The following is a 14349-nucleotide window of genomic DNA, read 5'->3' on the forward strand; positions in this document are numbered from 1 at the left end:
GTTGAAATCTACAGGGTTATCTCCTTCTTGCACAGACATACACACATCACACTCGCACTCATCTTTCAGAGCTTTCGTCTCACTCAAGAAAAAGTCTTAAATCCTGAAGAAATCTGTTTCTCCGAGAATGTTACCGTTGGTCAACTTTCCCTGGGATGGAAGTCCCAGCTATACCCTCGAGGTCTTTTCACCTCTCTGGGCCTCACTTCCCCTGAGCCATGTTGAACTAGGTAAAATCTGGTGTTTGAACAGTATTCTCTGCCTTCTTGTATGAACTTTCATCTGCCTGTAGGGAGCAGATGAAAACAGGAAGCCCTCTGTCCTTCCTGTTTTTTAAGTGGAGAGCATATCTTGCATTTTTACTCATATTTCTTTTAGAAGGTAGCCTAAAGGTTAACATTTGCCTCCTCCTTCCCAATCTTTTTATATTGAGGTATAATTCAGAGTATAAAATTCACCCTTTTAAAGTGTATAATTCAGTGGCTTATAATGTTATGCAACTATCACGACTGTCTTAATTCCAGAACATTTTCATCACCCCAAAAAGAAACCCTCTACCCGTTAGTAGTCACTCCCTGTACCCCCGTCACCCCTTCCCTGATAAATGGCTACTTCCCAGTCATAAGCACTGCAAATATTTTCATTCAGCATCTATGATAACAGTACTGTATTAGTCAGGGTTCTCCAGGAAACAGAACTGACAGGAGATATATATGTGTGCATAGGTATATGTAAATATATTAAGATTTGTTATAGGAATTGGCTCATGCCATGGGGACTGGCAAGTCCAAATTCCACTGGGCAGACTACAAGTTGGGAACTCTGATGAAGGTTTAAAGAATTCCCCTAGGACAACTGGCTGGCTGAAGCAGAGAGAAATTCTTGCTGGCTGCTGAAATCATCAGTTCTCCCTTTAAGGCAGAGGTTCTTTACCTTTTTTATTCCATGAACCCCTTTGCCAGTCAGGTGAAAATACAGACCCCTTACTAAGTCCAAACTATACTGTGTATTATTTAATAAACATTAATATATCACACCTGCACTAACACATACCCATAAGAATAACGTTTTTTGGGATTTCTATTCAAGCTCACCAACTCCTGGTTAAGAACTCCTGCTTTAAGCCTTTCAACTGATTGGATAAGACTTCTTTTATTGCTGGCAGCAATCTCCTTTGTCAGTTGTAGATGTAATTAGTCATAGATGCAATCAACTGATTAATTATTTAAATCTGTGAGGTATCCTCAGTATCAGGCAGTGCTTGTTTGGCCAACAACTGGACACTATAACCCAGCCAAGGTGACACATGAACTTAACCATCAGAAGTACCTAGTATTAAAGCACTGTAAACTCAACAATTTTATTGAGTCATACCATCACTCTGCACTATAGAGAACAGGGATCACTTTATCCATTTTATAGATGAAATGGGGAGACTGATATTCAAAGAGTTTAAATGACTTGTCCACTGAATTGGTGACAGGGTTGAAAATGCGAAGTTATCCAATTCCTCACCTACAAATAAGGTACCCAGTGCCTGAGCTGTCTCCTGTCAGAAGTTAATATATCATACTATGGAACATCATAAAAAGGAAAAAGACTGTTTGTCACATCTTGGGGCTCTGTTTAAAAGATATATCATTGTTGTGCACAAGAATAGGGCTTGGTTTTTTCTCTTTTCCCAGTCTTACTATGCACGCATGCATGCTTATTGTAGCCTGTCCAACTCTTTCTGATTGGGGCACAGAACAAGGCCAACTGATGCCTATATAGAGAGAAACTTATGACTTAGTCCTGATTAGCACCCAGCAAGTTATTTCCAGAACTGTCTCTCCATCCTTAGCACACCTTATTTTGCTGCTTGGCCTATCCCTTTATCTTAGACATTGATAGCTTCTTTGCTCTCAGGACCTTCTCCTCGGGTTCCCCCATTGCTGGCAAAAAGGAACCCAAGTGCTGCCAGCCATACTCACTTGCTGGCTTTTGTTCAGCTCTGGACCCCAAGAAGGTCCTGGTGACAAGAGTTCAGAAAAGTGACACCAGATGATGTGATTTCTCTGTCCCCAGGAGCAGAGCCCCTGTTGCCTGCACAGGATACATCCTCTCAGGTTAAGCGAGAGGAAGCCCTGTGTGTCCGGGGTCAGCGAGGCCTGGAGGAAAGAGAAATCCCCACGGAATCCATTACTGGTGAGTGAGCCAAACAGTCAACCGAACCAGAGCAGAGAAAGGAAAAGTTTAGTGTAGTCTACAGGCTTATCTGACTTGTACGTGGGCCACAGGGCTTTGTTAGAAGTGGAAGAGCCATGGATCCAGGACCGGACTGAGAGGCAGGATTTCTTCATGGCACATGGCATTCACAGTTGGCTAACAGGTCACAGCTTAGCTTGTTCTGTTTCTTCTCTTCTTTGTAATACCAGTTCTATCAGTTTTCAGCTATTCCTTTTTTTAAAAAAACTGGTAGAACTACCAAGTGTATGGCATTTTACTAGGCACCACAGGCAGGGCATATATAGGTCATCTGCTCCTGACCTGGAAGAGCTTTCAGGTGTTTGAACAAGTATTTATGACATGCTTCCTTTGTGCCAGGCACCCCTGCGGTAGCAGTTGTGTGGTATAGTCTGTGTAGTTCCTCTTAGATGATATTCCAGCTGCTCTCTGGTTCTGCGTGTAAACTCTGTTCAAGCAACCATGTTAACATACTGTTGGTCTTTAATTATCCACAGGTTAGAGCTCCAAAAATCTCCCCCTTCCCCCTTAGTCAAAGCCTCATACCCATAGGTAAGTGATAGACTCTGAATGGAAATAAGCCCCATTCATCAGGCCATGTTGCTTGAAAGCATCACTGTATTAGTATACAGTATAGCTATCCTCAAAGAGCTAAGAAGGCAATAAAGGGTAAATTAGGTATAATAGATTTTGCAGAGGAAAGAAAAGGTAGGATACATCTTAGAGAAATCCCGTTAAAATGGTTAAGATAAAAGCCTTTCTGGAAGGTATCATTTCCCTGGAAAACTCCCTCATAAGTTGTACCTCTTTCCATGGGTGATGCGAGAGAAATAATGGTGGTGCTCAGTGCTAGGAGATGAAATTCGTGAAGTATGTAAAGACTCTTTATCTTGAGATCACTATTATATCTCTTCCTGATAGTATCAGTTTATTTGCAACAAAAGCTCTATTATTTGGAGCCAAGCTGACTTAAAACTTTAATTAATTAGAATAATTTAATTTTCCTGAGTTTCAGAGGAAAGAAAGAATTGTATGAAATCAGAGATTTACTCAAAACACAGACCTCCAGGTACTTTGAAGTTCTCTAATATCTTTGCTGCTCTTGTTTCTACAAATAGACTCCCCAATTTCTGCCCAGGACCTTTTGTCCCGGATTAAACAGGAAGATCACCAATGCGTGTGGGATCAGCAGGATTTGGTAGAGAGAGATATTCCAACAGACCCCAATTCAGGTGAGAAAGATGCTAGAATGACTATCAAGGAAAGCTAGCATCTCAACTGATTTTTATAATTGCTGGTAAAATCAATTGTATTGATTTGCTTTTAGTCATAGGCCAATAAAAGGCTCATAAAATAAAACAGTGTGTTCCTTGGTTAATGGCTTTGTACAGATTTTGGAATATAACCATGAATAAAATGGAGAGGAGTTTTCAAAAAGAATCATTAAATTGACATTTTCTTATGTCAGTGTAACTGATACTAAAATTGTTTCAGCACTGCTTTTCCAACAATAGAAACAAACCCCAAAGAGCCTCTAAAAATTGTGCATCATTTCTCTGTCAGAGAGAAAGTAACCTACATAGTCTGGAATTTCTCTTGAGTGATGCTAGTCAGATGTCTCCCACGAAACTTCTGCGGTGGGTTCAGGCATATAAGGAAGCACAAAAGAACAATACTGAAGCTCCACCTGCCCAGGGCTTGTGTACTGTGTGCTTATATGTTTGCCATACTGGAGAAGTCCAGTGTCCAGTTATTTGGTAGTGTCGGCATTAAAGAGTCATCCCATCTGTGCCAAGAAGAGGTCAGCAGTAAAACCTAGAATTCCTTGAGTTGATTTTACAGTGAGAGAAAACCGGAGACTTCCTAATAGAGAGCTTCGTCCTCATTGCATTGTAGCTCTTTAGTCCCTCCTGCCATTGCTGATATTTAAATCATACCGAGCATTCTGTTGCCCTTTATGCTTTCCCCTGGCCTTTCATGGGCCCACATGTTCCTCTGGGGCTCAGTGAAGCGAGTTAAAAGACCTAAGTTCTAATCCTAGTCCTGCCACGACACAAACTTTTGGGCAAGTCTCTTTCCCTCTGGGCCTCGCTGAAATGTAGTGAGCAGCAAATGCGATCCCATTCGTGAGGGCACTTTAGGGTAAGAAGAACTGCCAGAAAATGAACACTGATACCAAAAGTGCCACAAGCTCTGCTGGCTGGAGCAATGACCTTTACATGTAACTGTTTTTCACACTTTAGATGGGATGCTCAGCAGAAATGAGCAAAATCTAAGACTGCCTTTTTCTACGAAAACAGAGTCTCTGATTTCAGCCCATGACATCTTGTCATGGATCAAGCAGGAGGAGCAGCCATACCCGTGGGGCCCACGTGACTCAGTGGAAGGAGAGCTTGGATTAGACTCTGGCACTAGTGAGTAATGCATCTACCCAGACTCCCGGGTGTTTAGAACTGAACAGCTGAGACCTGAATTAAGGGATGAGAATCTCATCTCAGCCTCCCTGGGTAATGTTCTGCCAGCGGCAGTCTCTCAAAAGTCTGTACTATAGCCCTGCACCCTTTGCTTTGCTTTGCTTTTGTTGTGCCATGGCAGGGGAAGGAGATTGGAGCAGGAGAGTGTTGAGCCGGTGATGTCTGGTGGGAGGTTAGCTTGCAGACCTGGATAATAACTTGCAAAGAGGCAGAGATGCCCCTCAGCTGCTGATTCTTGTGTCTGGTACCTAATGTTGGCTTTAGAAAAGGAGGTAGGGGTTGGCAGCAACTGATTAACATAAGTCGGAAACATTGACCTCTATCAACCCTAGACAGACATCCCAGGATAACTGGAGAAGAAACTGAAAAGCTCAAATAGGGAGAGAGGATTTTTTCCCCCAACAAGTATGGAACAAAATACCTCACCAGACTTGTCTCTTGTGTCTTTTTTGAAGTGCCACTTATTGACCTGTGACCTTAAGGTGTATGTTCATGGGTTATTTAACACTCTTGGAATCAGCCTAATATTTTTTGCTAGACTCAATACCATCCCTTTGCCCTCAAGATGGCTGGCCTAGTATTTTTTCGTTGATCAGAGTATTTAAGGGATAGCTAAACATGTATTCTTTGTCCATACTCCTGAGAATATAAGAATATAAGAATATAATATCCATGAATATAAGAATATAATACCCATGTTTCTGAATATAAAAGGCTATTTCAAACTCAGGGAAACAGATTACACTCTCTGTGAGACACTCAGTTCAGGTGTGGTGGTTAGGGGAATTGGCAAGGAATGGGAGAGGCATTCCCTTATTTAATGGAGAATTTAAAGTCATCCTCTTTCTAACCTGTCAGTATGGTGAGATGAGGTGGGGGAAAGCCAGAGAAATGACTGAGGGGAGAGGAAGAAGTAACGTCAGCTGACTCCACTTCTCCAGTCTCCAGGCTGCCATTTCCAGCTCTGGCCTTGAAGGCAGAGGTACTAGTTCATCAAATATTGTGCCAAGAAATTCTGCCTGAACTGTTGTCCTCAGTGCTACCTTCCACTTTTCCCAAGTCAGCTAGGAGCGCATGGACTAGAAGGAGCCTTTTCCAGGGAACCTATGCGGTTGAGGGAGTGGAGCTCAGAAAGTCTGTGAAGAACTTGAAAGGCTTTGCAAAATACCAAACTATTTAGGTTTGGATATAATGACCCACACAATTAACATCAAGTTGTTTTCTCTTTGGGAGCACAGATGAGAGGAAGGGGCACCAGCGAGAGGTGAGGGAACAGAGCTCCAGTGTCATCTTCTTCACAGTCCTTCCACAGGCTGCCTCTCAGTGGAAGAGGGGGCTCCTCCAGAGAGAAGGGAACATGAACTGGAGGTTGTATGGCCTAGCAGAGGTGATGGCGGGTAAAGGAAAGCCCAGAAAGATGGTTGAAGGAATAAAAAGACTCCTCGGTGTAGTCGGCAAACTGAGTAGCTCTGTGGTCAGAAGCCCGAATTCTGAGCCTAAGATCACTGTTCTGATTCTCAGAGCTGGGATTTTGTTCCCCAACTCACTGCCAAGGTAGTGGAGAACTGTGGACTCATCGCTGGAGACTCTAGAGTGCAACAAAAAGGCAGTGCTGCAGGGGCAAGAACAACCGTTTCAGGGGCCAGGCGGGCTGGTCAGCGACTTCCACGCAGCAGCCCAGAGAGGCTGCTCTCTGTCTGAGTGGAAACAGGACTGCAGATGGGCTTCTAATGATGGGTAGCCTCTGGGAAATTCCTTCCCTCTAGTTGAGAGATTCCCGTTAGATAAATTAGCATTACCTGTTAAGCTTCCTTATTTCTGCTTTGGGCTAGGGAGCCATTCTGCCTTCCCAGGTAACTTTTGTATAACCAGACCCTTCCCAGCTCCCTATCCCTTGAGCCTCAGAATTCTAGAGGTGTTTCTTTTCATTCCTGTATGTCACCTCCTTGATATATTTCTGGTGCTCTCCGACAGGGTGGCTTTGGGCAGGTCGGAGGGCCAGGGAGCCCTAGAGCCATAAGGAACATGAGAGATCAGCTTGTTCAACCCCCTCATTTTTGTTATGTTTTTAGAGAAACTTGAGGCCCAGATAGTGTGGACCTAGCAAAACTCCATAGTGAAAATTACTCCAAGATCTGGATTTCCCCCCAGGGACAGCGTGGGGTCACTGTCAGCCGCTCACTTCTCCTTGTCTCCCTCCCCAGGTGACAACATGCTGATGGTGAAGAACCCGCCCCAAGCCCCTCCGCAGCCCCAGCCCCATCAGCAGAGCCTGCCCCCGCTTCCGGTGGCCGAGAACCCAGGCGGCCCCCCGAGCCGCGGGGCGGGTGGAATGCTGGAAGACAGCTTTCCCACGCTCCCCGGGGAGCGCGGCGCCTGCGAGGCCCAGAACAGCGCCCCGGCAGCGGGGGAGGGCGGCGGCGCGGGCGGGGGCGCGGGCGGCGGGTGCGGCAGCTGCTGCCCGGGCGGGCTGCGGCGGAGCCTCCTGCTGCACGGGGGTCGCAGCAAGCCCTACGCCTGTCCGGAGTGCGGCAAGAGCTTCGGCGTGCGCAAGAGCCTCATCATCCACCACCGCAGCCACACCAAGGAGCGGCCCTACGAGTGCGCCGAGTGTGAGAAGAGCTTCAACTGCCACTCGGGCCTCATCCGCCACCAGATGACGCACCGCGGCGAGCGGCCCTACAAGTGCTCGGAGTGCGAGAAGACGTACAGCCGCAAGGAGCACCTGCAGAACCACCAGCGGCTGCACACGGGCGAGCGGCCCTTCCAGTGCGCGCTCTGCGGCAAGAGCTTCATCCGCAAGCAGAACCTGCTCAAGCACCAGCGCATCCACACGGGCGAGCGGCCCTACCAGTGCGGCGAGTGCGGCAAGAGCTTCCGCTACAAGGAGTCGCTCAAGGACCACCTGCGCGTGCACAGCGGTGGTCTCGGGCTTGGCGCGCCGCGGCCCCTCCAGGCGCCACCTGAGCGAGACTAGGGCTGGGGGAGGGGGGGGAGGGGCCCGGTGACTGGAGCAGGGGGCGAGTGGGGGGCCTGGGGGCTCCCGAGGACTGAAGATCCTGCCCCATCTTTCTTGGCGCCCTTCCCTCCCTCTACCCACCACCTACTGGATATAGGGAACAGAAATTGCACTCCAAACAGGGTACCCCAAAGGTGGGACAGGGGTACCCTAGACCTGTCTGGCCTGAATGGACAGTCCAGATCATCTCGTAGGGTGGACCAAATGGTCGGCTGTGAGGCTTCCCCCAGGGAAGGTGCCAGAAGGAGCAGTTGGGAGGCAGGAGTCTTTGGCACCCCTCAGGCCATCGGGATGAAAGAGGCCAGGAAGTGCTCAGTTGGCCGCCCATTTGACCTCGGGGGTCATAGATCCTGATCAGGGGAAGCAGCCAGGGATCTTGGGCCCCTTCTAAGAGATGAAAAAATAAGGTCCTACGGTTAAGAGATGTCCTAGAATAAAGAAGCAGAGTATAAAGGTGAGATGAGAGATGTGCTAAGGGATAACAACTTTATGATGACAACACTGCCTCGTGTGAAAAGCGCTTTATACTTTTTTAAAAAGTGTTTTCTAACCATTATCTATTTTCACCCTTAGCCTGTCCCTCTGAGATAGGTGAAGGAAGGTTTTCCTGACTTGGTAACTGAGGAAAGTGAGATGTTGAAAAGGTTTACCCAAGACCACACAACAAGAGAGTGGCAGAGCTGGGACCAGAACCCCCGGTCTCCTGATCCCCGGTGCAGTGTCTGCCACCACACCACGCTGCCCTACCTCTGCGTGAGAGATCTCTCTTGCCTGGCCTCCTGGTCTCTCTTTTCCTTCCCTCCTCCCCCACCAACAGAAAGTCAGAAACAACAGGGAGCCAATCTGTGTGGTTGTAGGGAATAGGAAACAGATTGGCTACAAAATGCCCCAGGTTGTGCTTCAGAAAGCCCCTTCCTACCAGAGTTCCTGGGCAGTAGCCCACCCCGTGCCCCAATCTGTCCTTCCAACTTCCAGTCCCTCAATCTGGTCCAGCAGCATCCCTTCTCTGCACAATAGTGACCTGGCCCTCCAGAGGCAGCTGGTGCCTTCGGTCAGACCTCATCCTGAAGGTTTATTCTGGTTTCTCCAGGGCACAGAAGGGTAAGGGAGAGGCTTTTGCTGCAGAGAGCAGCCATCAAGAAAGTGAGTCTCTTCCCAGGAGAGCCAGGCAAGTGGGTGCTAGGGAGTCTGAGTGCCTCAGTCTCTCTCCTGCCCTGAGCCTCTCAATTGGTGCTATCTGTTAGTTGACCATGCTCATGGACATGGACACAGACCCTTATCTGCTCCAGACCCTGTAGGCGCTTTGGAAAGTGCCCAAAGGACTCCCTTTCAAGTTGGTGCATCTGTTCCATGGCTCCAGGCACTTGTCCTGAGGGGCCACAGTCTCTATTTCTGCGTCTTGCATGGCCAGGTGCTGGGGTCAGGTGGTTTACCCCAGAACCCTTGTTTGTGTCAAGAATGACTTCTTGCTCCTTCCCCTCGACCTCCACTTTTCTCCCAGCCAGGGAGCACAGTGGGCAGCCAGCCCTTGGCACCACTTTTGTGAACACTGCTTCTGCCCTTTCCCTCGTCTGTGCTGCTCTGCTTTCCTCAGACCCTTTTTTGCCATGCCAAGGGAATTCTTGAAGTTAAATAAAAAGTATCCAGATTGCAGACTGCTTGTTCACAAAACCAGAAGGTTTTCCAAATTGCCATCCCACAATAAATCCTCAATGAAGTGGAATCTAGTTACTTGGGATTTGGACATGGGGAAATGGGGGAGGGGTCATTCTGCTTTTCCAAGGAGGCAAATCTTAATAAAAGTACTTAAGATGAGAAATTCAGCATAGACAGGTTCAATTGAGTTTTGTTAGGGCAGAGAGGCCACTAGTTCAGTGAATTACTACATATGGTTACTTTTATAAAGCATATGTAGAAAACCATTTTCTTAATCTAAATTGTGGAAAATATGACCAAATCTCATTGGTTATTGGAAATATGAAATCACTCTTGAGACATGGGTTTTAAAAGTTTGAGAACATAGATCTACTCTAATCACTTCATCACCAAGGAGCCAATTTCCAAAGAAGTTTCGTGACTGATTTAGTGGAGAGCCAAGACTAAGCCCTTGGTTTCGGGGTCCTGGCCTTATGGATTCCACTGCTCTCAATACCCCTCAGCTACAACATGAGTTGCCCCAACCTCCAGCACAGGCCCCAGCAATGTCCTATATTGAGCTTTGCCACCAGAAGTGTAATTTAGAATTTGGCCTCTGCCAGCTCCTAGGCAGTAAAGATTCTGAGCATAGACTTTGGCATCCACTTACATGAGTTCTGTTTTTGGGATGGATTTTTATTCTCCTGAAGTAATGTGGTTTAAAGATAGCTATTTTAACTGAAAAATTAATACATGCATGTGGTAAAAATCTCAATAGTGAAAGAAGACACAGTGAAGAGTAAAACTCAGTTATCTAACTCCCTGCTAACAGCTTCTTATAGGCTCTTCTGGAACTACAATCTATCTCCCAGACATTTGATTTGCTTCCTCATCTCAGAGTATACTTTTTCTGGGCTTTCTGTCTCTAGACTGTAGCATTTCATTTTCTCTGCACGGTCACCAGGTTGCCTGTTATAAGTAAGGTTCTACAAAGATTGCTACTCTAAAGAGCCCAGAGAGCTGGAGGAGAACCTGAAGTGGCTCGTCACCTTCAGCGGCCTTCATTCTCATGGCCTCAGTCTCTTCCTTACATTTTGCCAGTTTATGTCGAAACAGGAAGTTAGGGGGATAAGATTGAGAATCATTTTTCACCATTTAGTGAGCATCTTCTGTTAGGGAACAAAGAAGTTTAAGACCCAGTTCTTGTCCTCTAGGATCCTGAGAGAAGAAAACCTGCACTAAAAAGCATACAGGTGCGTAAGTGTGGGGGCTTGAGAGATACACACTTGATTGCTCTTAAGACTCCCTAGGATGATCTCAGACTGGGCCTGGTTGGGAAATACTGATTTAAAGAGGCTGCTTTGCTCAGTAAGTTACTTTGTTGGTGTTTAACATGTCTAGTCAGGATGGACACTATAGGGAGTACAAGTGATTGGAATTGGGGAGACAGGCCCACATGAAGAAACTGGCAATACAAGGAAGCGTGTTTTGCTCGCCAAGGAAATAATGTGAGGAGCAGGAACTCATGATTCTCTTAAGAACTGGATGAGGCAGATGGAAAGGAAAGGGGAAGCAGTGTGGGAGGAGGGTAAAACAAGATGGAGGCAGGTAACTGGCCCAGTCAGAGCCAAGTGTGTGAAGAAGTTGAAGGTGATGTAGTTAGAAGGTGAGTCATGGCTGGATCATGGAAGACTTTGAATACCAAGACTGTTCTGTAGACATAGGCTGCCATTGAGCCTGAGATCCACTGTGCCACTGGCCACCCAACAGCTCCCTTAGAAGCAGAGTGCATGGCTCTAGGTCAGAGGGGATGAAAATGGAAGGCCTGAAAAGGCAGATTTAAGCTAACTACCACAGAAAATGAAAAATCTCAGGTAAACAGTTATATGATCAAGGAATCGGGCGCCATTACTGGTTGTCTGAGATCTGGCTTCTGGGATTTCAGTGTTGAGTAAGGGGAATAGGAACCTCACACTAGGCCCAAGATTAACCCACCTGGGCCAGTGTTTTTTGGTTCCGGTCCAATCTGTAGCCTATTTACAGTTATTTATATAAAAACATATAATGGAGAATCCTACATACCTGGTGCCTATGTTTACTGGAGCATTACGGGCAGTTTGGGGAAGGCCATGGCTGGCGTTCCATCCCCAGTGACTCCTTGAGGAGCCATTAAGAAGGATCTCTCTAAACCAATTTTTCAGAGGAGGGACTCTGGGTGTACATCAAAATCACACAAACTCTACCCCTGAGAGGTTCCCATACACTTCCTTCCATAAGAATCACTCTGGTGAGATACTTGGAATATGGCTTAAAAGAAACTCTTCAAGCCTCTTTAGATCATTTAAACCCATATCATCCCTCAGCATAATCATTTCTATAAATTTGCTATCTCCTGTTATAAAAGAAAACTCCCTTTGGTTTATCTCCTTTTCAAGGTTCAAGGGAGATCCCTTATCCAGTATTATATAAATCAGCATTAGTTCCTGGGTGTCCCCACATCTTCCATCCCTATGGATGGGACCCCTATGTGGTCAATATCCTTTATTCTTAAAGTGGCTTGTGTGTCCATCCTACATATCATACAAAAACCAGCAGCTACCACCCCATACCTCAAGGATTTGGAGGTGGGGGAGGGTCGTTCTCCATTATAAACTCATGCTTCTATTTCCTGCTTTATGGGTTTTCAAATGCACTTATATCTAGGTTCATGTTGGTGGTCACTACATTAACCAGCTCTACATTAACCCAGACATAGAACACAGTGTCTTTTTGGTTGGTTGTTTGTGTGATTTCCCCAGATAAGATGCTTATGTGTAGTGATTTTATATTTCAGAGGTTACAGAAAGGGTCTCATCTCAGCCTAGCACAGAAAACAATCTAAAATTAGAACTAAGAAATTAGCCATTCCTATTCTTAAAGAGGTGCTGACGCAAAATACCAGAAATATGTTGGCTTTTATAAAGGGTATTTATTTGGGGTAGAAGCCCACAGTTACCAGGCCATAAAGCATAAGTTACTTCCCTCACCAAAGTCTGTTGCCACATGTTGAAGTAAGATGGCTGCACTTTAAGGGTTCAGGCTCCCTGGGTTCCTCTCATTGGGGCTCCTTTTTCTCTGGGTTCAGCGCCTTTGCTTTCTCCACAAAGTCAGCTATGGACTATCAGACAAACCCCTCATCTCTCTTCCCGGAGCCTCTGCTCTGTCCAGATGAGCCTTCTCTCCTTCCTCATGTATCTGCTTCTCTAGGTGTTTACTTCCCAGGCTCCAGGATCAAAACTCCAAACTCCTTCTCTGTGGTGGGGTTTCTCTGTGAGTCCCTTCCCCCTTGATGGGTGGGGACTCAATGCCCTGGTGACAGCAGCCCAATCAAAGCCTCAATCATTATTTAATCAAGTAAAAGTGAAACCTCTGAATCCAATATAATCAAATATGCCCAGATGAACAAACCAGTTTACAACCATAATCCAATATCTAGTTTTAGAATGCATAAATAATACCAAACTGCTACAGACCCATTCTCACCATCAGTAGTTTCTCAGAATTGGCCATCTTCTCTTCTCAATCTTAGAACTTCACTCTCTTAACTATTTAGTCTCATCTCCCATTCTGGGACTCCTCACATGCTCTCTCCCAGGATACTTATATAAATTACAAAATCCTAATTTATTTTGTAATTAAAACTTTATTTCAGATTCACAATTTATGCCATCAGAGCAATTTGGTTTTATCTTTGCTTACTCTTCTTTATGACTAAAATGAACCATAAACCCTTTTGTTAAACAAAACACTATTCTTTCCCCAAGAGGAATCCTACTACCATTTTGCCATCAATCAATTAATCAGTGAAGTTTTGAATATGTTTTACATTAATATATTAAAAATTCAAAATGTTCACTAGAACATACAGTAAAAAATACAAGGAAAAGACATCAAGTTCTTTTCTTTGGAAGCATCTAAGTTATCTATTTTCATCTATACTTCTAAGAATATACCAAAAAAGTATATATTCTAATCCCCCCCACTTTTTCCCCAGAAATGGTATTATACTATACACTTTGCTCTTCATTTTGCTTAAAAAAACAAAACAAAAAACAACAACAACAACAATAAAAACTAAATATCCAGGAGATCATTCTGATCAATACATTTAAAACTTACTTCTTTTTATGGATGCAGAATTTTCCATCAAATGTGTGAGCCTTTTTATTTCCCTTGGTCCCTATTGATTGCCCTCATCCTTTAAAGTAACTTTTCTTTCCCCACACTGCATCTATGATGACAACACAGAAATTCAGTCTTTCTGTGCAAGCTCCCACTGGAGCTGCCGAAAATTGCCTTTTCCATGCGCAGCTTAAAACCTGTCTTTTGACCATTTCCAAACCATACCCTGAACAATTCTCACCTTCAGGTCTTCACTCAGAAGGCATCCTGGGTTAGAAAAGTCCCGTTCAAGTCCTGGTCTCTCTAGACCCAGTTCTGTTTCCACCTCCTGGTTCCACCTATGAAGACTGCCCCACCACTTTATTATGGTAACCTCCTTTGGTTTCCCACAGGGTTTTTAGAAGTATCTCACAATCTAAGAAACTGTGCATCTGAGAGAGATAAATACAGGATAAAAGGCTGTCCTTGCCCTCTGACCCTTAAATTCAGTTTCGGTACTCACAGATGTATAATACTTTTATTAATCAACATGCTTTTGGTTGCAATCAGCAGAAATTGACTGTCCAGCCAAGAGAAAATGGGAACTTTCTAGGAAGAACCTGGGATCATTGGCAGACTCAAAGGAACAGCTGAACAACCAGTCCTTGACAGAGACAACAAGGTGTGTTTCATCTGCTCCTTTCTATGTGTTGGGATCATTCTTTCAACCCAACATTTTCCAAAAAAAAAAAAAAAAAAAATAGGGGACAAGACTGTTCTTTGACTCAAATCCTTTATAGCATCACCAGAGAGGAAATTCTCCTTCAGCTCCAGCGAGAAGAATCCCAGGGAAGA

General features: G+C 45.2%; 1 protein-coding gene across 1 annotated transcript in view; it reads left to right on the forward strand.

Annotated features, from left to right (window-relative positions):
• Nucleotides 1-13053, forward strand: part of LOC101423087 (zinc finger protein 282) — a 31827-nt gene extending 18774 nt beyond the window's left edge. The window contains exons 5-8 of the mRNA XM_004484249.5: nt 2068-2187; nt 3345-3458; nt 4527-4640; nt 6905-13053. Of these exons, the coding sequence (XP_004484306.1) occupies nt 2068-2187; nt 3345-3458; nt 4527-4640; nt 6905-7677 (1121 nt within the window). The 3' untranslated portion in view covers nt 7678-13053. The remainder of the gene's footprint in view (nt 1-2067; nt 2188-3344; nt 3459-4526; nt 4641-6904) is intronic.
• The last annotated feature ends 1296 nt before the right edge of the window (nt 13054-14349 follow it).

Source organism: Dasypus novemcinctus, chromosome 5 (genome assembly GCF_030445035.2).
Source record: "Dasypus novemcinctus isolate mDasNov1 chromosome 5, mDasNov1.1.hap2, whole genome shotgun sequence".
Classification (NCBI taxonomy): domain Eukaryota; kingdom Metazoa; phylum Chordata; class Mammalia; order Cingulata; family Dasypodidae; genus Dasypus; species Dasypus novemcinctus.